General features: G+C 42.5%; 1 protein-coding gene across 3 annotated transcripts in view; it reads right to left on the minus strand.

Moving 5' to 3' along the window:
* Positions 1–1,341: 1,341 nt before the first annotated feature.
* LOC125465180 (keratinocyte-associated protein 3-like) overlaps positions 1,342–24,017 on the minus strand; it is a 38,143-nt gene continuing 15,467 nt past the window's right edge. Inside the window, exons 2-7 of one of the 3 annotated variants that reach the window (XR_007250186.2) lie at positions 20,288–20,472; positions 19,561–19,620; positions 18,620–18,811; positions 14,003–14,137; positions 3,503–4,574; positions 1,342–1,552 (exon numbers count right to left, since the gene is read on the minus strand). Coding sequence is in view for 1 of the 3 variants with exons in the window: in XM_048558409.2 (XP_048414366.1) it covers positions 4,488–4,574; positions 14,003–14,137; positions 18,620–18,811; positions 19,561–19,620; positions 20,288–20,472 (659 nt within the window). In the remaining 2 variants the exon portion in view is untranslated. Of the gene's footprint in view, positions 4,575–14,002; positions 14,138–18,619; positions 18,812–19,560; positions 19,621–20,287; positions 20,473–24,017 lie in introns of all 3 variants that reach the window. The other 2 variants (XR_007250185.2, XM_048558409.2) reach the window with 2 other exon arrangements.

Genomic DNA, 24,017 nt, shown 5'->3' on the forward strand with positions numbered 1-24,017 from the left:
CAATATCAGTCATTGTTTAGGGAAGGATTTAAGTATGTTGCAGGTGCTTCAGAGGAAGTCTTACGCATTTGATTACTAGAATCAATGAATGGGTTTCCTTCAGAGGAAAGCTGAAACACAGTGGACTAGTTTCCACCAGAATTAAGGAGACGGAGGGGTGACTTCCTTGAAGTACATTTTTCCTGAAATGGTCCTGACAAGGGGGATGTGGAAATAATGGTTCCTCATGTGGGTTGTTGCAAAACTAAGGGGCAGTATTTTAACATTAGGGGAGGTCACTATTTTTAAGATAAGCAGTGTGAATTGTTTTTTCCACCCCGTGGGTTTTGATTTGATTTATTATTGTCACAGAATCCCTACAGTTTGGAAGCAGGCCACATGGCACAACAAGTCCACACCGACCCTCCAAACATGCCCCTTCCCAGGCCAACCCTATCCCTGTAACTCTGCATTTCCCATGAATGATCCACCTAACCTGCTCATCTTTGGACTGGGGGAGGAAACTGGAGCACCCAGAGAAAACCCACAAAGACACAGGGAGAATGTGCAAATTCCATACAGTCAGTCACCCGAGAGTGGAACTGGACCCAGCTCCTTGGTGCAGTGAGGCAGCAGTCCTAACCACTGAGCCACTGTGCTACCAGTCCTTGACTTATTTTCACAATGCCGAGGCCATTAAACTCCTCTTAGTTAACGAAGGCATGAACCATTTGTAATATAAAAGCTGAAAGAACTGCGGATGCTGTAAATCAGGAGCACGAACAGAAGTTACTGGAAAAGCTCAGCACGTCTGGCAGCATCTCTGAAGAAAAATCAGAGTTAACATTTTGGGCCCGGTGATCCTTCCTCAGAACTGTTTAAATTGATTAGACCTTGCAATTGTATTTTTGACCTGGATTTTGTGGAGTTGATGTGGACATTGGTACAGCCTATGCTTTATTCTTTTAAAAAGTACCAGTGATTCACTGATCATACCAAAATGAGAGTTTAGTCTTCAGTGTTTTTTGTCATTTTCCTCAGTGTATATGGGAAAGTCTTGGTTTCAAAGCCCAAGTGATTCATCTTTATCTGTTAAATTGATTTATTTGAGTAATTTAATCTACTACCTGTGTGAATTGTTTCGATTACTGTGCTGACAAACCGTGTGTTGGCACTGAATTGGTGAATTACATTCAATGTGCTGAGCGAATATCCTTGGGTTCCTTAACATTACTTGAACTAATTTAGTAAAAGCAAGTAACAGCCAAAACAGCAACCTTTTTGCAATTGAAAACCTTTCGAAACAGGATTACATAGTAGGATTGATTTTGAGTTTGAGCAACAGAGCATGTTTCATGCTTTTAATTTCATTTTATTTCATTGTAATTTGCTTAGTTAAACTTATTCTCATTGCTAAATCAGAATATACATAATTGGTACAATCTCCAAGTGGAAATTTCTGTTGTTGTATTCTCAGTTCACAACCAGCAGGTTGGTCATGTTTGGTATGTTGGTGGGTCCTCCGTCCCTTCACTACCACCATCTCTGTCCCATCATATGGAAATGTTGGAATCTGTGAAGCCCACTTTAGAATTAACCACTTTATCCATCATAACTTTCGTACAAGCTGATAGAGTTCATAGAGTCTCAATCAACATACAAGTTGTCCCACTGCTTTACTTTGTCCTTTAATGGGTACAATGACATGAAAATTATCACCATTAAAAATCAGTTTACTCATCCATTTTACCATCAGAGGATTTAAGATAGCATCATCATCAACTGCTTTTAAATAAAGTTAAAGGTAAATGTATCTGATGACAAATGCCAAGTCATGATGTACCAACAAAAAGAAGACAATGATTTCAAGTCTGATGTAGACCACTGATTTTCCCATCATGTAGCATTGATACACACAATTGAACCATCTATGGAGCAAGAATATCAAGACTTTGAAAAGTAATTAAGAAAGTTTCATGGCAAATAGTAATTTCTCTGGACCCAACCATTTTCTGTTGCTTCATCAATGATCTTTCCTCTAATATAAAGGTTAGAAGTGGGGAAGTTCACTGATATTTTCCCATGTTCAACCCCATTTGCAACTCCTCAGATACTGTAACAGTCCATAGTCAAAAGCAGCAACACTTGGACAATATCCTGGTTTGAACTGACAAATGGAAACGAACATTTGTGCCATCCACGTGGCAGGCAATGACCATCTCCAAACAGAAAGAATCTAACTATTGCCCAATGACATTCAATTCACTGAATCTCCCACTATCAACAGCATAGGGCTGACATTCAGTAGAAATTTAACTGGACTAACTACGTAAATACTATTGCTACCAGAATGAAATCTAAGAGTTCTGCATCAAATTCTCACCTCCTGTCTCTTTAAAGCCTGTTTACCATCTATAAGGCAGAAATCAGGTGTGTTGATGTACCAAAAATTATCCATGTTAATTTCTGACAGCCGGACAGTAACATTGATAGACTTAGCACGTCAATGCAGATTGCAAAAATATACATACAACCCAAAGTTTGCTCTGTCTTTGACCTTAATCAAATTTCATGTGTATCAACAATATTGGCATAAGCAATGTTGGGGGTAAAGGACTTGTTGATTTTTTTTGGTATGGATTAATTTCGTTTTTGTAGCTGTGGTTATTTTATTTATATGAGGATTCTCTGCTTCCATTCAATGACCTATTTGGAAACTTCACATTGGCACTCCTTAAAATGTCCCTTACCAATCAAAATCATGTTCTCTGTTACTAAACACAGCTCAACGCAGAACTTGAAGAACTAAGGACTTGAAGAGTCTTTATTTACATTACAGCATCATTACTAAAGTCTTACTAAACCTTGTTTTTTAATTAAGTCTTTCATAGGTTGTGCATTGGCGATAAGGCCAGCATTTGATGTCCATCACAATTATCATTGAGAAAGTGACAGTGAATTGCCTTCCTGAAATATTGCGACCCCATTTGATACAATCAGAATCTTGTCAGAAATGAGTTTCAGAATTTTGACCTAGCAACGAGAAGGAACCATTACATTTCCGTGTCAGGATTGTGTGTGACTTAGAGGGGAACCTACAATTGTTTAGTTCCCACGTATCTCCTAAACCTTGTTCTACAAAATGCCGCAGTCTCAGATTTGAACGGTGCTGTCAACAAACAATTGAGTAGGTGCAATGTATCTTGTACACACTACTGCCACAGTGTCAGTGGTAAAGACAGAGTGTGTGTCCAAACTGAGTATCAGATGAGTTGTGTTTAAAATGAACGTTGTGCAATTTTGAGTGAACATTCCCACTTCCAATCTTAGGATAGAAGAAAGGTCAGTGACAATGCAGCTGAAGACAATGTATTGGGCCTGGGTATCTACCCTGAGAAACTCCTGCAGAGATAGCCCAAGACAGAGATGATTGGCCTCCAGTAAAGAGAACGGCTAGGTATGGCATCAATCTGAGGATAGTTTTCCCTCTGATTCCCAGTGCCAGTAGTTTTTAATGTCATACCTGTTAAAATGCTGACTTGATGTCAAGGGCAGTCACTCTCAACTCATTTGTGTTCAGTTCCTTTGTCCATTGGATCAAAGCTGTAACAAGATCAGGAGCTAAGCAGACTGAGTGGAACCCAAGCTGAGCATGAGTGAGTGGGTCATTGCTACGTGAACACTTCTTGATAGTCCTGTCGATGACGTGTTTCCATCACTTTGCTGATGATTTTATGACTGATGGGGCAGTAAATAGCCAGACTAGACTCGGGCTGCTCTTTTACTTGTCACTGAAAAGCAAACAGATTTATGGAATGTAATTTCCCAAGATGAATCCTAAATGAAAAATCATGTGCAGTCCTGTCCCTTCATGGTGGCTAACCATGGAACTACGGACCAGAAAGTAGTGAGTTGTTTAAAATTATCATACAAAGCGTTTACTTCAATATTCCTTTGGAACCAAATCTAATGTACTGATTGTAAGCATTGCTTTGGTAAAAGATAATCCTGTTAGCCTTCACAATGTCAATGGCACTGGATATTACAAACACACAAAAAAGGGGTCCTTCAATCAATTATGTCTATGTCTGCCCTTCAAAAGAAATATTCAATTAGATCACTCTTCTGCTTTTTCCCCAAACCTTGTCCTTTTATCCAGTTCCCTTCTGGAATTTACTACTGAATGTAATTGCACCCCCTTTCCTGGTCGGGAATGCCATGTCATAAGAATTTGCTGCGTAGTATTTCATTCAAAAAATAGTGCGCAGATTAAAACTGGATATATTACGAAGCAACCAATGTGGGATTTAAAATTATGCTCCTGTGAAACTTTTGCAATTGTTTAATGCTTTTGTGGTTGTTGAGGCAGGTGTAGAATGAATTTGGACTTCATCCAAGAATATAGGAGAGTCTGAAACGTCCACATTTGCCCTACGCTTGATCCGTTGTTTAGGAAAAGTGGGCTTTGTCTTTCACAGCTGTTTATCAGTCAATGTTACAGATTGCAGTCACACCCAGAACCTCACTGTAGTTTCATCCAGAAGCTCACTGTCTTCATCAGTTTCCTGAATTTCTTCTGAAGATTTTTGTCTGACCTGAGGAGACCAAAAGGACAAGTACAGTAAGAGATGGTTCATGAATGATTCTTGTAAGGAGCTGAACAGTAATTAGGGTGTGAGACAGGATGAAGCATAATTATACATTTTCAAAGATTTTCCTCTTTCCTCAAAATAATACTTGCTTTTTGTTGTTTATAAAAGACAATTAAACTATGCAGTAATTTTAGAATATGTACCAAAGAGTTCGAATCTTAGCTTTCCCAGAGGAACTTACTGGTGCAAACCCAGCCATGTCTTAGGAGGAAGTTTATTTTCTTTAAAACCAGTGACACTCCTTTTTGAGGTTTAAGGTGCTGCCAGAGGTTATTGAACAAACTGGCTTTATTTGATTCATTCTCACACTCCACCAGTGAGATTGTCACAAAAGGGTGTGAGAAAATGAGACTTTTTTGTGCTGTATTAGGTGCCTGATTATTTTCTCCATTTGAACAAATGTGTTTGGCACATTTATACATGGTCATTTTATTAGCATTTGATTTGTAGCCTTGGGGTTTTTTCACCCCAAATGAAAAAAAAGTTCAAATTCATTTCAGGGCAAATGGGGAAAAAGGTATATTTTAAGGTTTTGATTTGATGTAACTTCACTCTTATCCCTCATGTAATTAAAAATATAGTTATTTAAAACAGATACACTACAGTGCCCTCAATTTAGATAACCATCTGTCTGCCACAAGTGCTGCATGGCTTGTCCTACCAATTTGACTTTCCCAGTCTTACAATGAAGATAAAGTCACCTACTGTTAAGGTGTTGTCTTTATTACATACCTTCAATTGTCTCTTAATTTATTCTCTGTCCTGCAGCATTGCTAATGTTAGGGGCAGCCCACACAATATTCTCATCCACTTGTTATTTCTTATGCTGCCCTCTTTGTTTCATTGTTCTTTGTGTGTACACTTTATCCATTCCTGACTCACTCTGGGTATAATCCAAATAGTTGTCTGCAATGATGCTATATCCTTTTACTTTGTGAGCCTATATTTTCCCTCTTCTAAGCCTCCAATCCTAATAAGTTTAAAGCTCTCTCTACACCTCTTTCTGTTTGATTCAGCAGGACACTGGGTCCAGCATGGTTCATGTGAAGCCTATGCCACTGGAACAGTTTCCTTCTACCCCAATACTAGAGTCTTGACTTGAAACAGAAACCCATTCCACCCCATCTTGAGCTATGTATTTAACTCCTTTAATCTATTTTCCACATAACAGTCTGCCTGTGGCTCAAGTAGTAATCCTGACATTATTACCTTGGACGTTCCTCTTTTTAATTTGATGCAAATCCACATCTTAAATCGTTACTAGCTGTTCAAATTCTTTCAGTAGAACCTACCTTCCTTTTGTAAGATTCGTGCATGAGCACACCCAAACACCCTTATGCTACAGTCTTTCTCAATGTAAATACTATTCAGCTCGTCTATGTAAGTACTTAACCTCACAGTTATCTTCACCTTATTGACACGTATACAATTCTTAAGGTGTTTGATCCAGGCAGTTTGCTTCCCTTGAGTGAGAGTCTAGGGCAAGAGGGCATAATCTCAGAATAATGAGTCACCCATTTAAGATAAAGATGAGGAGGAATGTCTTCACTCAGAGGATACAGAATCTATGGAATTCTCGACTGCAGCGGGCTGTAGAGGCTGGGACATTAAGACTATATAGGGGAGGCAGTCGTGTTATGATAATGTCATTAGGTTATTAATCCTGGGAAATACTCTGGGGGGATGAGTTAAAATCCCACCATGGCAGGTGAAATTCAGTTCCAGCTTTTTTTGGGAGGAGGGAGGTGGGGGCAAAGGTCTGATAGTATTACTGCTACTTATTAACCCAGCAACTTAGGTAATGTTCTGTGGGCTTGGGTTTAAATTCTGCCAGGGTAGATGGTAGAATTTGAATGCAATAATAACAAAAAAAAATTAGAACTAAGAGTCTAATGATTTCCATGAAACTGTTGCTGACTGTCAGTAAAAACCCAGCTGGTTCAGAAATGGTCTTAGGGAAGGATCCCTTCACTGGTCTGGTATACATGTGACTCCAGACCTACGGCAATATGGTTGACTCTCAACTGGCCAGCATTGCCCACATCCCGTGACTGAATAAAAAATTACATTCAAGGCTGAGGTAGACAGGTTTGTAAGTAGCAAAGGGGTAAAGGGTTATGGGAAAAGGCAGGAAAGTGAGGTTGAGGATTATTAGAAAATCTATGATTGCAGAGAAAGCAGGCAGATGTATAGAGTCATACAGCACGGAAACAGACCCTTCAGCCTAACTAATCTGTGCTGACCAGACAACCCTATCTGACTTGGTTCCATTTATCAGCATTTGACTCATACCCCTCTAAACCATTTCTATTCATGTACCCATCCAAGTGCCTTACAAATGCGATAACTGTTACCTGTCCCCACCACTTCCTCTAGTAGCTCATTCCATGCGTGCATCTTCCCCTGTGTGAAAAGTTACCTCTCAGGTCCTTTTTAAATCTTTTCCCTCTCATCTTAAACTTATGCCCTCTACTTTCGGACTTCCCTACCTTTGTTATTCAACCTATCCATGTCCATCATGATTTTATAAACCTCAATAAGGTCACCTTCAGACCACAACGCTACAGTGAGAAAAGCTCCAGCCTATTCAAATTCTCCCTATAACTCAAACCCTCCAGTCCAAGCAATATCCTTGTAAATCTGTACTGCACCCTCTCAGTATAACAACAATTTTCCTTTAGGAGGACAACCAGAATTGTGCACACTATTCTAAGAGTGGACTCAAAACAACATGATATCCCAACTCCAACACTCAATGTTATGACCAATGAAGACAAGCATACCAAATGCCATCTTCACCATCCTGTCTACCTGCGACTCCATTTTCACAGGACTATGCCCCTGCACCCCTCGGTCTCTTTGTTAGCAACTCTCCCCAGGGCTGTACCATTAACTGTATAAGTCCTGTCCTGGTTTGCCTTACCAAAATGCAATACCTCAAATTTATCTAAATTAAACTTCAGACACTTTTCAGCCCTTGACACATCTGATCATGCTTAATGGTCTACTTAGTTACTATACCTTACGGTTTTGTGCAAGAAACCAATTAGTCAGGCATACAGTGTGATCTATTTGCATTTGTGCATCCTGGAAGCTATCTATTATATATATAAATAAATAGAGTACCCTACTTTATAGTGGCAGTGGAATTTTGTACATGCATTGCACCTTTTTATCAAATCACTACAATATCACTGTTGTATCCTTCCACATCCTGACCTATCAGAATATGAATGCTCTGAGAATTTAATTGATAACTGCTTTTGCTGCATCTCCACTCCAATGATAGCACAAAGAATCAGCACCTTCTTCTGATATTATACAAAATGGTGTCCCTTTGTTCAAATCTTTTTCTTTAATTATATTTCTAATGAGCAAAACAAAATGCTTCAATTTCTTGGTGATAATGGGAACGGCAGATGCTGGAGAATCCAAGATAATAAAGTGTGAAGCTGGATAAACACAGCAGGCCAAGCAGCATCTCAGGAGCACAAAAGCTGACGTTTCGGGCCTAGACCCTTCATCAGAGAGGGGGATGGGGTGAGGGTTCTGGAATAAATAGGGAGAGAGGGGGAGGCGGACCGAAGATGGAGAGAACAGAAGATAGGTGGAGAGGAGAGTGTAGGTGGGGAGGTAGGGAGGGGATAGGTCAGTCCAGGGAAGACGGACAGGTCAAGGAGGTGGGATGAGGTTAGTAGGTAGGAAATGGAGGTGCGGCTTGGGGTGGGAGGAAGGGATGGGTGAGAGGAAGAACCGGTTAGGGAGGCAGAGACAGGCTGGGCTGGTTTTGGGATGCAGTGGGGGGAGGGGACAAACTGGGCTGGTTTTGGGATGCGGTGGGGGAAGGGGAGATTTTGAAACTGGTGAAGTCCACATTGATACCACTGGGCTGCAGGGTTCCCAAGCGGAATATGAGTTGCTGTTCCTGCAACCTTCGGGTGGCATCATTGTGGCACTGCAGGAGGCCCACGATGGACATGTCATCTAAAGAATGGGAGGGGGAGTTGAAATGGTTCGCAACTGGGAGGTGCAGTTGTTTATTGCAAACCGAGTGGAGGTGTTCTGCAAAGCGGTCCCCAAGCCTCTGCTTGGTTTCCCCAATGTAGAGGAAGCCACACCGGGTACAATGGATGCAGTATACCACATTGACAGATGTGCAGGTGAACCTCTGCTTAATATGGAAAGTCATCTTGGGGCCTGGGATAGGGGTAAAGAGGAGGTGTGAGGGCAAGTGTAGCATTTCCTGTGGTTGCAGGGGTAGGTGCCAGGTGTGGTGGGGTTGGAGGGCAGTGTGGAGCGAACAAGGGAGTCACGGAGAGAGTGGTCTCTCCAGTAAGCAGACAAGCGTGGGGATGGAAAGATGTCTTGGGTGGTGGGGTCGGATTGTAGATGGTGGCACTGTCGGAGGATGATGCGTTGTATCCGGAGGTTGGTGGGGTGGTGTGTGAGAATGAGGGGAATCCTCTGGGGGCGGTTGTGGTGGGAGCAGGGTGTGAGGGATGTGTTGCGGGAAATGCGGGAGGCGCGGTCAAGGGCGTTCTTGACCACTGTGGGGGGAAAGTTGCGGTCCTTGAAGAACTTGGACATCCGGGATGTGCGGGAGTGGAATGCTTCATCGTGGGAGCAGATGCGGCGGAGGCGGAGGATTTGGGAGTACGGGATGGAATTTTTGCTACCTCTGGACTCCATTTCTCCCCTTTGGTCCAGGAACTCCCTACCTCTGGACTCCATTTTCTCCCCTTTGGTCCAGGAACTCCCTACCTCTGGACTCCATTTTCTCCCCTTTGGTCCCAGCACTCCCTACCTCTGGACTCCATTTTCTCCCCTTTGGTCCAGGAAATCCCTACCTATGTCCGTGACACCACCCACGCCCTCCACCTCCTCCAGAACTTCCAATTCCCTGGCCCCCAACACCTCATTTTCACCATGGACGTCTAGTCCCTATACACCTGTATTCCGCATGCAGATGGCCTCAAGGCCCTCTGCTTCTTCCTGTCCCACAGGCCAGACCAGTCCCCCTCCACCGACACCCTCATCCGCCTAGCCGAACTCGTCCTCACCCTCAACAACTTCTCCTTCGATTCCTCCCACTTCCTACAGACAAAGGGGGTGGCCATGGGCACCCGCATGGGCCCCAGCTATGCCTGCCTCTTTGTAGGTTATGTGGAACAGTCCCTCTTCCGCACCTACACAGGACCCAAACCCTACCTCTTCCTCCGGTACATTGATGACTGTACCGGCGCCGCCTCTTGCTCCCCAGAGGAGCTCGAACAGTTCATCCACTTCACCAACACCTTCCACCCCAACCTTCAGTTCACCTGGGCCATCTCCAGCACATCCCTCACCTTCCTGGACCTCTCAGTCTCCATCTCAGGCAACCAGCTTGTAACTGATGTCCATTTCAAGCCCACCGACTCCCACAGCTACCTAGAATACACCTCCTCCCACCCACCCTCCTGCAAAAATTCCATCCCCTAATCCCAATTCCTCCGCCTCCGCCGCATGTGCTCCCACAATGAGTTATACCACTCCCGCACATCCCAGATGTCCAAGTTCTTCAAGGACCGCAACTTTCCCCCCACAGTGGTCGAGAACACCCTTGACCGCATCTCCCGCATTTCCCGCAACACATCCATCACACCCCGCCCCCACAAGCGCCACCAGAGGATTCCCCTCATTCTCACACACCACCCCACCAACCTCCAGATACAACGCATCATCCTCCGACACTTCCGCCATCTACAATCCGACCCCACCACCCAAGACATCTTTCCATCCCCACCCTTGTCTGCTTTCCGGAGAGACCACTCTCTCTGTGACTCCCTTGTTCGCTCCACACTGCCCTCCAACCCCACCACACCTGGCACCTTCCCCTGCAACAGCAGGAAATGCTACACTTGCCCCCACACCTCCTCCCTCACCCCTGTCCCAGGCCCCAAGATGACCTTCCATATTAAGCAGAGGTTCACCTGCACAATGTGGCATACTGTATCCATTGTACCCGGTGTGGCTTCCTCTGTGGGTCCGCTTTGCAGAACACCTCCGCTCGGGTCGCAATGAACAACTGCACCTCCCGGTCGCGAACCATTTCAACTCCCCCTCCCATTCTTTAGATGACATGTCCATCATGGGCCTCCTGCAGTGCCACAATGATGCCAACCGAAGGTTGCAGGAACAGCAACTCATATTCCGCTTGGGAACCCTGCAGCCCAGTGGTATCAATGTGGACTTCACCAGCTTCAAAATCTCCCCTTCCCCCAATGCATCCCAAAACCAGCCCAGTTTGTCCCCTCCCCCCACTGCATCACACAACCAGCCCAGCTCTTCCCATCCCCCCACTGCATCCCAAAACCAGCCCAGCCTATCTCTGCCTCCCTAACCTGTTCTTCCTCTCACTCATCCCTTCCTCCCACCCCAAGCCGCACCTCCATTTCCTACCTACTAACCTCATCCCACCTCCTTGAACTGTCCGTCTTCCCTGGACTGACCTATCCCCTCCCTACCTCCCCACCTACACTCTCCTCTCCACCTATCTTCTTTTCTCTCCATCTTCGGTCTGCCTCCCCCTCTCTCCCTATTTATTCTAGAACCCGCTCCCCATCCCCCTCTCTGATGAAGGGTCTAGGCCTGAAACATCAGCTTTTGTGCTCCTGAGATGATGCTTGGCCTGCTGTGTTCATCCAGCTTCACACTTTAGTATGCTTCAATTTCTGGTCTCCTTTTTACAATGCAGAGCTTTGTCAGCCCAGAATGTGTGTCCTGGTGCACAAATAGGACCTAAAATATTCCTTTTAATTGACAGGATAGCACTAGCAAGATCCTATATCATCGCAGGGTCAAAGGGATGCCCATGAAGAAGTGTTGGGGTGTTTACGTTGTGAAGAGATTTGGAGAAGGTAAGAGCACAGTGAACTGAAAGGAGCAAGAACATGACGAAGTGAGGTGGAGGTTCAAATCAGTGAAGATGAGAAGTAATTCAGTACTGAAGCTGGGGAGGAAAGCAGAGAACATACTGCAGAGAGCTTTTTTTAAAAAATCATACTCAAGGGCAGTCCAAAATTATGATTTTGTAAGAAAAGCAAAAAGATAAAACAAGGGAAGAAGCTCAAAAGAGGAGGAAGTGCCCCAGGAATAATAGGTCATGTCAAGGCCTAGTAAGGAGCTAAAAATGAGGGGTGGTCTCACAGAAACCTATAATATTTTAACAGGACGAGAAAAGCAGGAAGGATGTTCCCGATGAACAGGGAAGGCCAGAGCAAGGGGTATATATTATAAAAGTTGGCAAATCATGTGGCAGCTCAATGGAACTTTAATTAGGCTATTTTGGAATCGCAGTTGCCACACTACTAGAATGACGTGGAGGCTTGAGAGAGGATACAGAAGTGATTTACCTGGATGTTGCATGGTTTGGAGGGTGTTAGCTATAAGGAGAAATTGGACAAACTTGCTTTGTTTTTCGCTTGAACATTGAAGGATGAGGGGCGACCTGATGAAAGTTTATAAAATAATGAGAGGCATGGACAGAATGGATAGTCGAGTCTTTTCCCAGGGTAGAAATGTTGATTAGTAGGAGATATAGGTTTAAGGTAAAAGGGGGTAAGTTTAAAGGAGATGTGAGAGGCAATTTTTTTACACACAGGGTGGTAAGTGTCTGGAATGCGCTGCCAGAGGAGTTGGAGGAGGCAGATACAATAGCAGTGTTTGAGAGGCATCTTGGCAGATATGTGAATAAACAGGAAATGGAGGGATATGGACTACACAGAGGCAAAAGGTTTTGTTTAGAAAGGCACTGTGCATCAACACAATCTTGGAGGGCCAAAGAGCATGTTCCTGTTCTTTATTCTTTGTTCACAGTCCAAGGTAATGGGGTAGGCTATTTAGGATGGAGAGATGTTTTACCACAAGTGTTGTGAACCTGGGAATTCTCTGCTACTGAAAGTGGTTGGAGGCCAACACATTGAATGATTTCAAGGAGGAGTCAGATATCGTTCTTCAGGCTATTGGAACCAAAAGGTATTGGGAGAAAGTGGGAACAGGGTACTGAGCTCAATGATCAGCCACAGTCACACTGAATGGTGGCGTAGATTCATAGGCTGAATGGCCTACTCCTGGTCCTACTTCCTATGTTTCTGTAGTGCAAAAGGCCACACCAACACTGTAATTGTGTTGAAAGGCCAATTTGTGGAAAATATGGGCAGATCAATAGGCTTCAGTAAGGAGGAAAGTGTTATCACCCTTCAGCTGGATTTCTGCCAAAACCATGAGGTTAATACACTTTTTTACAAGAAGCTCATGGATAATGTTGGTCATGTTTGCAACTGAATGGACATTCCAGATGAAGATGTGTGTAAGGGTGCTGACAGCTTATACACTGGCAGAGTCCACAGGGTCAGCATGGGAGAGGAGTTAGGCAGGAAGATTAGTGAATTTAGTGGCTGGGATGGTGGAAGAAAGAGTGTGATGGAGCAATTGGGATTGGTATTTGAATGAGCCTGCACCAAGTGCCTCAATGGCCAGATGAAAAATACCAAGAAAGGCACAGAGGGAAGTTGCAGGCTTATTTAACTGGGAGTTATGCTTCAGATGGCTGAAAGAAAGTCAGCAAGTTTAAAAGTACTGAAAAACTGAAGTAGGAAACTGGAAACCCCATAGTACTGGAGAGTGGAGAAATGGCGAGAGGTACAATGATCCGAGAGTGTTTTGGAAATCCATGGGAAATAAAGTTTAAAGGAAGAGCTGAAGTGGAAATACATAAAAAAGATAAATTTTTTAGGAAGAGATCAACTGAATTCTTACCCATAGTTTTGTTTATGGATGTTTAATTCATTAATATTTTGGTCTAAATTAATAACTTTATTTTATCTACTTCATGTGAGCTATCTTTAGATCCATCCTATTAAGTATATTGTCGAGAAGGTGTTTTATTGAGGCTGACTACAAAGATAGAGCTACAAGTAAGACATGTCAGAAAAAGGTCACACAATCAAATAAATCCTTCTGAAGTGGAAGACTGGGCTGTCTCATTTTGGACAAGTAACTTAATTTAATGCAAAATAATCTCTATATTAATTTACTCTCAGCTCAACACCCACACCCCTAGGTGGTAGTGATCCAACCAAGGTAAAACATTTACTTTTGCAATAAATTGGAAAGAACCCTCTTTATTATGTTAAGAAGAGTTAAATCTTTTAATAACCACAGTACTATCAATACTGGGGAAATGGGAGATTTTGGGATTTTTGAATGGGATTTTTTGATTCACAACAATGGAAATGTCTAAATTTATGCAGCTGCTTTTCAAAATTAAGATAGCCTCACTCCAAATGAATCAGACTGTTATCTTGGAAGGCATTACTGTTTGATTCACTTACCTGTTTCCTGTCAGATTTAACTCGCTTCTTCTTGATTCCTAATAAATTCACCGAGACAAAGAAACATCTGACAGACACAAAAGCCTCCACACCAGTCAGTACCAGGTTTGGAATCCACATTGCAAGAGTGGTATCCTGGGAGACAAAGTATTAGATTAAATGCATTCTCCTGTGTAAAAAAAGGTTAATACCTTTGCTGAATTACAGCAGGCTGCAAACTAAAGCATTGAGAGGTTGCAGTGGTGTGAATTAAGATTGACTGTGTAAATGATAGTAAACTTTCTTTCTTTCCTATCTTCATCTTCCTTCTTAAGGCCATCCCAACACATATTCCTGCATTTTCAACAGGAGTAAAAACTGAGAGATAAGTGAGCTAGATGAATATTGTTGACCTTGCCTCATTCCCCACATACTCCACCCCACTAAATCTGCCCCACCCCAGGATGGGAAGACCAAGTTTTGTTGCTCAGTTCTATGTAGGTCTCTGTTATTGGGCAAATATAAGACACCCATTTAAGGGGATCACAAATATGTGACCAAAAGCTCAGTCAAAGAGGGCAGTCTTATGGAGTACCTTAAAGAAATACAGGCTGAAAGGTTTAAAAGAGAGAATTCCAGAACTTGGGGCCTACATCTGCGTGGTCACAACCGTGTCAATGAGGAGCAAGAATCCTGGATGACACTTGTTCCCATCTAGTATGAAACAGAGGCTAACTATCCAGCAACAATCTGCTCACCACACCTCCTCGGCTCAATAAGGGGTATTTACTATAGGTGACTGAGGTCTTACTCACCAGCAAGAGGACCAGCGAGAGCCCCAGCTGTCCCATTTTGTGATGCCTGCTGCTATTACATGTCTTCCCTGGAATCAAGAACCCTGAACCGATGTTCTGCTAATCAGAGACCTTCAGTTGTGTACCACTTAGCTGTGCTGGTGTGAGTGATGGCAAGATTACTGAGGGAGCCCAGCTCCAGGCGAGTGATGGTGGGACGGGGGTAGTACTGGGACTGGTGAAGGAGGTCTGTGGGAAGGGCAGGGGTATGTTAGGTGGCTTTCAGCAGGCTCTCCCCGATCCCCTTCCCATTGCCTCGGCCTTTGCTCAAGCACTGAGTATCTTTAAATGAAGACTGAATACCCACAGCAATGGGAACAGCATTAACTATGTGCCTCAGTTGGGAATGAGGTGGGAAGACCGTCCATGAGCTATTCCCAACTTGGACTTTATCAGAGTCGAGCAAGAAAGTGATAGGGTCCACACTCACCCCTTCCCATCGAACAGAATGCTCCCTGTCACCAAACCAAGCTGAGGGAAGGATATTAATTATCACCCTGTTTCTCAGCACAACACTACGTTAGCTTCAAGGGAAAGCTGGATGGGACTTCGAGACATATTTAACTGAAGTGAATTATCTCAATTGTCACTCACTAACTTTCAGTGGAGTAGGCAGTTGGAACAACTTACACAGAATAGAAGTAGAATCATGATGTGCAAGAAAGAATTGAGTTCAGAGAACAGCAGGAAAACAAATCATAACGAGCACTGAGACAGCAGCATTAAAGATAGGATATCTGCCAGAAATATTCTCCAAACAACTTTGCTTTTTGTTCCTATTCAGCTCTGATAGATGTATCACAGCTCTCCCTTTATGTTTTGCAGTTTCTTTGCCAATTATTTTATCACCTCTGCTCCTACACACCCTCACCCCAACTGAGAATTAATTGTTTTGTAAAATGTGATTCAGAATGTGTTTGTTGTAAAAACAAAGAGCCATTCTGTCACTCTCATTTGTCACCAGGTTAGTTCTTTTCAGATTAACACCACCCACAAGGTGTGTGACACAGATGATTTTCGGTAATGAAGATCACCAGAATCCAAAATGATTTGCTGTAACAGCAACAACAATGTTGTATATTTATTTAGTGCCTTTCACATTGTCAGCCATGCCTCCATTTGAGAATGACATCTACTCGGTCATGAGTTTCTGCCGTGGATTTTGATTTGACGGAGCAGGCCTATTCATAACCCACAGATCTTCAGATATTTATAGCATGATATCTCACAAAATAGTGGGCTTTGGAGTGCAAGATTTGCCTGTTCTTCTTTCCCTCTTCATCTCATGGTTAAGGTGTTTGGACTTGAAGCCTAATGTTTGACATGCGGTTGCCATTTTGAGTGAGTGGTAGCAAGCTCTTCCCATTCATTAACGTCATTCTACCACACTTGAGTGAAAGCATCAGGGTGTTTTCGAAGGGTTTTCCTTGTCCACCCCTGCAGTATTGGCTTCTTGATAATTGAGAAAAAGAACAGGATGGTACAGCAGAGACAATTTTTAGCTAGACACCTTGCCCATGTATTAAACTTGACTTTGTAGAAGTTTTACATGAATACTTGTAGGATGTACTGGAAGAAGGACACAAGCATTAGCTCTATGGATTCAATAGGAGGACCAAATAATGCAGCATTGTTATTGCCAATGGAATTTTTCTAGTGCTTTTAACTGTTGCTGACACACAGTGCAGTTCTCACTGCAGTCCAGGAGTGTGGTGACTGTCACAACTCACTGAGGTGGTGTGTTGGAAATCAAGCCCTGCTATTCCTAGAATCACAGAACTTAATGACCTTTGAAAAATAAGCAGTGAATCCTCAGTTCACCTGTCTTTTTAACCCAGGTTGACAGAAAGCAGACTAGGTTTCTGTACCTAACAAGCACTGTTTATTAGAAGTAAATGGACTATAGCTTTACGTAGACATTTATGGACCTCAGCATGTAACTCTCTCAGTAAAACTCTAGCCTCTGTTCACAAAGATTGCTGAGATAATTCTTGTGCTGATCAGAACATTTGTTTCTCAGTCATTCTCCTTCAGATGCTTCCACAGGTTTGAAACAGGCACATAACAGCTGGTTCACTTGTAAAAGGTCTCTGACTTAATTAACAGTCACAGTTTACCAAAGAACAGCTGAAAGAATGATAAACTGGTTTCTTCGCGGTTAAATGGCTTATTGCAGCAAACAGGGAATGTGCTGCCAAGCTGCTGGTGATCGCTTTCCTATATTCTGTTCACTGCCTCAAGCTGTTCAGTTACCTGAGAACCAGTAACATGGTTGTTGGTAAGCAGAAAGTATTAGTCATCAATAACTGGCCAATAGCTTATAGACCAATTAGCTGCTTATTGTTAATCACAGCTCCAACTGTATATAACCCCTCAGCTCCAGCTCATCTATAAACTACACTGCAATTAGTGGTGCACAAGCTGTTATATAAACAATGCATGCAAATGATTATCAGGTTACTTGCTTTCAAACGCGGAACAATTTTCCAGCTACCCAAACAGTTCTTTTCTCATTTCAGTCCTTAAGTAGAAATACAGAAATAAAAACATGGTCTTTACAATCATACTAACTGTTCTGTACACTAGGACATTTGTTGACTTGTTGAAATTTTTGTTGTCAAAAACACTGCTGCAGTCTATAGCAGAATAATGCAGGATATCCTCATCAATGGTGGCCTTTTAAAAGATACAGCTACCAAGCTATGGTATATCCTAGAGCCTTTCCTTCAACCTATCTGGAAGGCAGATAACTTGCCTGACCAGCGTGTGGTTGACATGAGTTTTGGCAACATTTAAGTTCAGGTCAAGTCTCTGACATGCAGAATTAAAAAGATCAAGGGAGGTTTTCAAATCTGGTCCTCAGTTGACAACAACATTGCAATAAACTACAAACTATAGGTCACGTATCTATGGTGATCAGTTTCATTTGGTATGGAGGTGCCTGAGACTCAAGAATTTTCTGTTTAAGTGCTATTTAATACTGACATGAGTGAGCAGATGATCTACACCATGGTAAATAGGGACCATCAGGACATTAAATAGAATGGGGTTATTGCACAGTCTTGCTCAATAATAGTTAAGATTTCGAAGTCACCAATTTTAGGTTTCACACTCAAGACACTTCAAATCACACCATCAGGAAGCAATTCCAGGATTGTGCTGAGGTTTCTTGGACATCCAAGTCTTTGGAGGATAATTCGCCACGGACTGGGATTTACTGAGTCAAATGTTTCATCCAAGTCGACAAGGGAGATGAAGAGTTTCTGGTGGTGTTCTTTTCTACAATTCTTTCATGGGCTCTGCATACCACTGAAAGGATCCACATTTGTTGCCCATCATTACTGCCCATGAACTAACTGGCTTGCTTCACCATTTTGGATGGTAGTTCAAAAATAACCATTTGTTGCTGTGGGTCTGGAGTCACATGTTGTTCAAACTAGATAATATGGCAGATTTCCTTTGCTAAATGACATTAGTGAACTAGATGGATTTTTCCAACAATTGATGATACAGGTATTTCTGCTATAACGCATGTTTTGTTAACATGAATTGCCTGTAACAAAACTGATGAACAGTGGATACCATTCGGATAATGCAAACGTTTTACTGTACAGTAGAGTGATTTTCTATAGCAATTTCCCTATAACAGGATTTTCTGTGGTGCAAGATCACACAAGAACACAACTATCACGTTATAGGAGAATTAATAGGCATCTCACAGAAATTAAACTACACATTAATTAACAAATGCTGAAAGGACATTGTCCATGGACTATCAACTTACATAGATTCTTGTTGGGTCAAATGGGCATTCATTTGTTACTTGTAAAACATCCTTAGTAGAGCTGAGACGACAAACTGTGAGTAGCGTTCTTCCACCATTGGCAATGGTGATTACAACAGAGACTCCCAGACCCAGTATACAGGCCACGGAGATGAGGGAATTGAGCATACTACTTGTAAAGACAACGTATTGCTGCATAATTAAACAAAACAGATATTCCTTATTTGTCGATATGCATAAGTATTCATTAAAAGCAATCACTTCTTCTTGAATCAGTAACCTCAGGAATCCTCATTGTTTTCATTTACAGATCCCTTTGCAGCTAATCTGACCTCTAAAAGATATTTTTTCTTAGTCGTACATTCCTGCGTTTAACATCTGTACATGTGACTCTAGTCTAGTACTAATCCCCAGCATTTCTGTCTAACCTATCATCACTGATACAGTTTTCACCCCAGTAATCTGAAATTCTCATGTTAATGCACAACAACTTGTTAATTTTCTGCTTGTCTTAAAAAAAACACAAAAACTACCACTTTGCTCATCTACTGATCCCCTCTTTGAACTTCTCTTGTCTGTTCAGAGTCCAATTCTCCCTTCTGAGGGGCAATTCGCTTTAATTTGCATAAATAAGCTGCATTAGTGATAGTAAAATGTGAGGCTGGATGAACACAGCAGGCCAAGCAGCATCTCAGGAGCACAAAAGCTGACGTTTCGGGCCTAGACCCTTCATACGTCAACTTTTGTGCCCCTGAGATGCTGCTTGGCCTGCTGTGTTCATCCAGCCTCACATTTTATTATCTTGGATTCTCCAGCATCTGCAGTTCCCATTATCTCTGCATTAGTGATAGTCTACTTTACAACTACTACGAGAGCTAGCTGTAAAGGTGACAATTATACAGTAATAAATTTGGCAATTAAAATTAATAAATTCTTCTCACCAGTGTTGTACGACACAGGTTCCCCGATAACACAATTACTGCAATTCCTGTACAAATGGTCTGAAATAGAGATTTTGAGGTGAATTTAAATCAGTATCTGCTATGATGGCAGCATTAAACAATTTCTTGAATTGCAGTAAAACAAAACTGGTTAAGTAGAAAACAGAAGGGGGATGGAGTTAGTGGTGGCAGGGGTAAGGTGGACATAATAACTTAAAAATTTCAAGTGGGACTCCAATTCAGTCACTTCCGGTTTTAACTTACTCAGAGCAGGGAAAGGGAAGTCAACCTGTTCCCAGGAGATAATTTAGCTATTACAATTATATCTGAGATGCGCAGCCTCTTCATGTTATCAAACATCTTGGTCGGTCCTGTTTCCCAGGAAACCTGGCCGCTGAAACTATGGAAGGATTGTTTCCTGCCAAAGTTAATTAGCTTTACAGCATAGCTTGTGGGCCAGGAGAAGCTTCCTCCCAGCTCACTAGCTCGTCTGCATCTTTGCTTGCATCAGACAGCCTTCACCTAAAGATGACCTATGATCAGAGCCTTGTTCCCACCCTGATTGTATTTTCCATCAACAAATTTGAAATACACCCAGCATTGTTTCTCTGATGAATGTTCCAGTGATTTATAGTTGGAGGCAAGATACACCATCTGAAAGCATAGACATATTAATTCAATTGTTAATAAATCAGAGGTTGATGTTTGGAAAGTTGTCAATGAGTACCAATATTCCTGAAATTGCAGATATGATATTAGTTACGGAATATTCAACCAAATTGCCATTTGCTGGTGAAGTAACGTGTCGCAGGACTGTGCCATGGATAATTGCTCCGAGAATGAAGTTCAAATGTCCAATTATAATTAAGGCAATTCCCATTTTCATCAGCTGCTTTCTATCCAACAGATTATCTGAAACACAAAGAAATGGAAATACCTGTGATAAGCTGTGCACATTAGTCATTCCTCTCTTTGAAAGAAACAATTTGATGTATGGATTGGAGGAGCCAAATGGCCTTTTTTAAAAAAAAATTCATGTGTGGGATGTGGGTGTCGCAGGCTGGTCAGCATTTCTTGCCCATCCCTAGTTTCCCTTGAGAAGGCAGTGGTGGGCTGCCTTCTTGAACCGCAGCAGCCCATGTGCTGTTGGTTGACCCACAATGCCATTTGGGGGAAAATTCTAGGATTTTGACCCAGTGACAGTCAAGGAATATATTTCCAAGTCAGGATGGTGAGTGGCTTTGAGGCAAACTTGGAGGTGGTGGTGGTCCCATATATCGGCTGCCTTTGTCCTTCTAGGTGGAAAGTGGTCTTGAGTTTAGAAGGTGCTGTCTGATTATTTTTGGTGAATTTCTGCAGTGCAACTTGTCGATAGTATGCACTGCTACTGCTGTGATAGAGTGAGTGGATGCTTGTGAATGCAATGCCAATCAAGCAGGCTGCTTTATTCTGGATGGTGTCAAGCTTTATGCATATTCATAAATCATATTCCACCATCACACAGCCAAATAAAGAAGATTGTATGTCATTTAATTAGAAGGTAACTCAGAGCGTGGTACTGCAGTTTAATTTCATAAAGCAGCTTCATTTGGGCCCCCAGAATAAAATGGAATGCTCTCCTTCGCAGCTGCTGTCAGGTTTTAGAAGCTGTGTGCTTTTTGGGAGAGAAAATAAATTTGGTTCTAAAATGACCACTTTTGATTTGCTCAATGTGGGATCAAAAAATGGCTATAGATGAGGAAGACCATTTCCTCCATTTATCCAAAAAAAGTCGTGACTTCACCCAAAATGTTTTCCAACATGCTCCTATATGACTTAAAATGCCTCCCTCTACAATTCCTATTGAAACTTTATTCTAAGTGTAAATTGTTCTAAAGGTAAAGAAACATTTGCCGAACAGGTTCTATGCTTGTCCTTCACCAGTTTGATTCTAAAAAACACATGTAAAAAATTGGTCAATCTATTATTGACAGCTGTACATGCAGTTATGGATTTATCCATATAGAAAGGAGAATGGTGCTGCTGGGACTATTTCCATTACAGTGAAGAAGACTTGGATAAAAATTGCTAAAAAGATTTTAAAATGACCAAGGATATTAATAGAATAACCAGGGGGAAAGATTATCCTGTACATTGGTGTTTCTAAGGCTAAACTTTTAGTTAAAAATTAGGGGATAACTTTTACATGAGTAATATTTTGAAGAAGTTAAAGTTCATTCTTACCCCTCATTTCACTATTGCGGACTTGCCAGTTCAGAAACTGTTCCTGATAAGTCCTTCCCCAGAGGTTTTGGGATTAGGAGTCAACATACAAGTTGAAACATGACAAGCTGAAAAACCACCTTCTATGGTATGCTGTTCTATGGCTCTAACAAGTGGATTTGCACCAGAGAGTGAGCTTGACATCAGTGGCTGGTGGATGGTAAGTACAAAATATGTGGGTTTCTTGGCACACTTGTCAGGAGTTGACTTTTACCCAAGATCGACCATTTCCCTTTGTTTTCAGCCAATGATAAGGGTTCATCAAGTTCAAATCCTCACACTAAGAAGAGTTTCAGAAACAAATCTTTTCCTTGCTAGTGCTGGATATATTTTACTGTAGGTAGTTAGTTGGTAGATTTATGACTGAATTTCTGACCATATGCTAAACTGACTTTAGGTATCAAAAACCTGAACAGATCCACCTGATCCCCAATATTCAATTTAAATATTCAAATTGCATTTCCATAAACATCTTTGTTGCCATGGAAAATGTGCTGATACTTGACCTGCAACATGCTGATTAATTCAACTCAACAATCAATTGGAAAAGAACAGACAGGCAGGAAGTATTTATAGTATTATTTTTATAGATATTTATATTTGATAAAGATAGATCACTATGTCAATACCTGAGTGAAAGTATATAATGCAGGCTGCTGCATTCCTTTCTGTTTACTACTGTTGTTCATTTTTCATTTTCTAAGGCTTTCCTGTATTTAAAACTGAAGGTTACTGTTAATTCGGTACTACAAATGATGATCTTCATTGCATCCCATTTATCTAATAATCTTTGTAAATCAGTTAGATGTTTAAATATCCCCATTTACAAATGTCCACAATGGTACATTGGGAATGAGATAGTAGGTACTGCCGATGCTGGAGAATCTGAGATAACAAGACGTAGAACTGGATGAACACAGCAGGCCAAGCAGCATCAGAGGAACAGGAAAGCTGATGTTTTGGGTCTGGACCCTTCTTCAGAAATGGGGGAGAGAAAGGGGATTTTGAAATAAATAGACAGAGGAGGAGGCGGATGGATGATGGATAAAGAAGGAGACAGGTGGAGAGGAGACGGACAGCTCAAAGATGCAGGGATAGAGCCAGTATAGATGAGTGCAGGTGGGAGTTAGGGGTGGGGGTTGGTCAGTCCAGGGAAGACGGACAGGTCAAGGGGGCGGGGATGAGGTTGGTAGGTAGGAGGTGAGGGTGGACTTGAGGTGGGAGGAGTGAATAGGTAGGAGAAAGGACAGACAGCTGTTCCCAATGTGGCCTCCTCTACATTGGGGAATCCAAGCGGAAGCTTGGGGGCTGCTTTGTGGAACGCCTACACGTGGTTCGTGACAAACAATTGCACCTTGCAGAATTGCAGGAAGAGAACCTCATATTTCGCTTGGGAACCCGGCAGCCTAGTGGTATCAATGTGGACTGCACAAGCTTCAAAATCTCCCCTTCCACAACCGCATCCCAAAACCAGCCCAGCTTGTTCCCGCCTCCCTAACTTGTCCATCCTTTCTCCTGCCTATCTGCTCCTCCCACCTCAAACCCCATCCCCACTTCCTACCTACCAACCTCATCCCCGGCCCCTTGACCTGTCCGTTTTCCCTGGACAGACCAAACCCCACCCTAACTCCCACCTACATTCACCTTCACTGGCTCCATCTCCGCATCTTTAACCGTTCTGTCTCCTCTCCACCTATCTGCTCCGCTATCCATCTTCCATCCACCTCCCCCCTCTCCCTATTTATTTCAGAATCCCCTTCCCCTACCCCATTTTCGAAGAAGGGTTCAGACCCGAAACGTCAGCATTCCTGGTCCTCTGATGCTGCCTGGCCTGCTGTGTTCATCCAGCTCTACACCAAGTTATCTCGGTACATTGAGAATTCTCCATTTCTGCAGTTAAAACAGTGCAGCAGGCATGCTGAGGAGACACATACTGACTAGATCTCTTTGCTGAAAGGTATCTGTTGTCTGAGCTGGGTGTGAGTGTAATTGGCTTGTTTTCAGGTTGATGATGAGTCACAATTCTTTCAGCCTGTGTGATTTTCTTCTTGTCTGTTTAGACACGTTGGCTGGGTGTCTAAAACTTTTTGCCTGGCAGACAAGTCAAGAACATACAAGTTCCATCTTCATGGTAACAGCCAGATAGAATGGACTGAAAATTCTGACGTTTGATTCCCTGGTAGTCTGGCTGGGGA

The sequence above is a fragment of the Stegostoma tigrinum genome, chromosome 24, assembly GCF_030684315.1.
Source record: "Stegostoma tigrinum isolate sSteTig4 chromosome 24, sSteTig4.hap1, whole genome shotgun sequence".
Taxonomy (NCBI): Eukaryota; Metazoa; Chordata; class Chondrichthyes; order Orectolobiformes; family Stegostomatidae; genus Stegostoma; species Stegostoma tigrinum.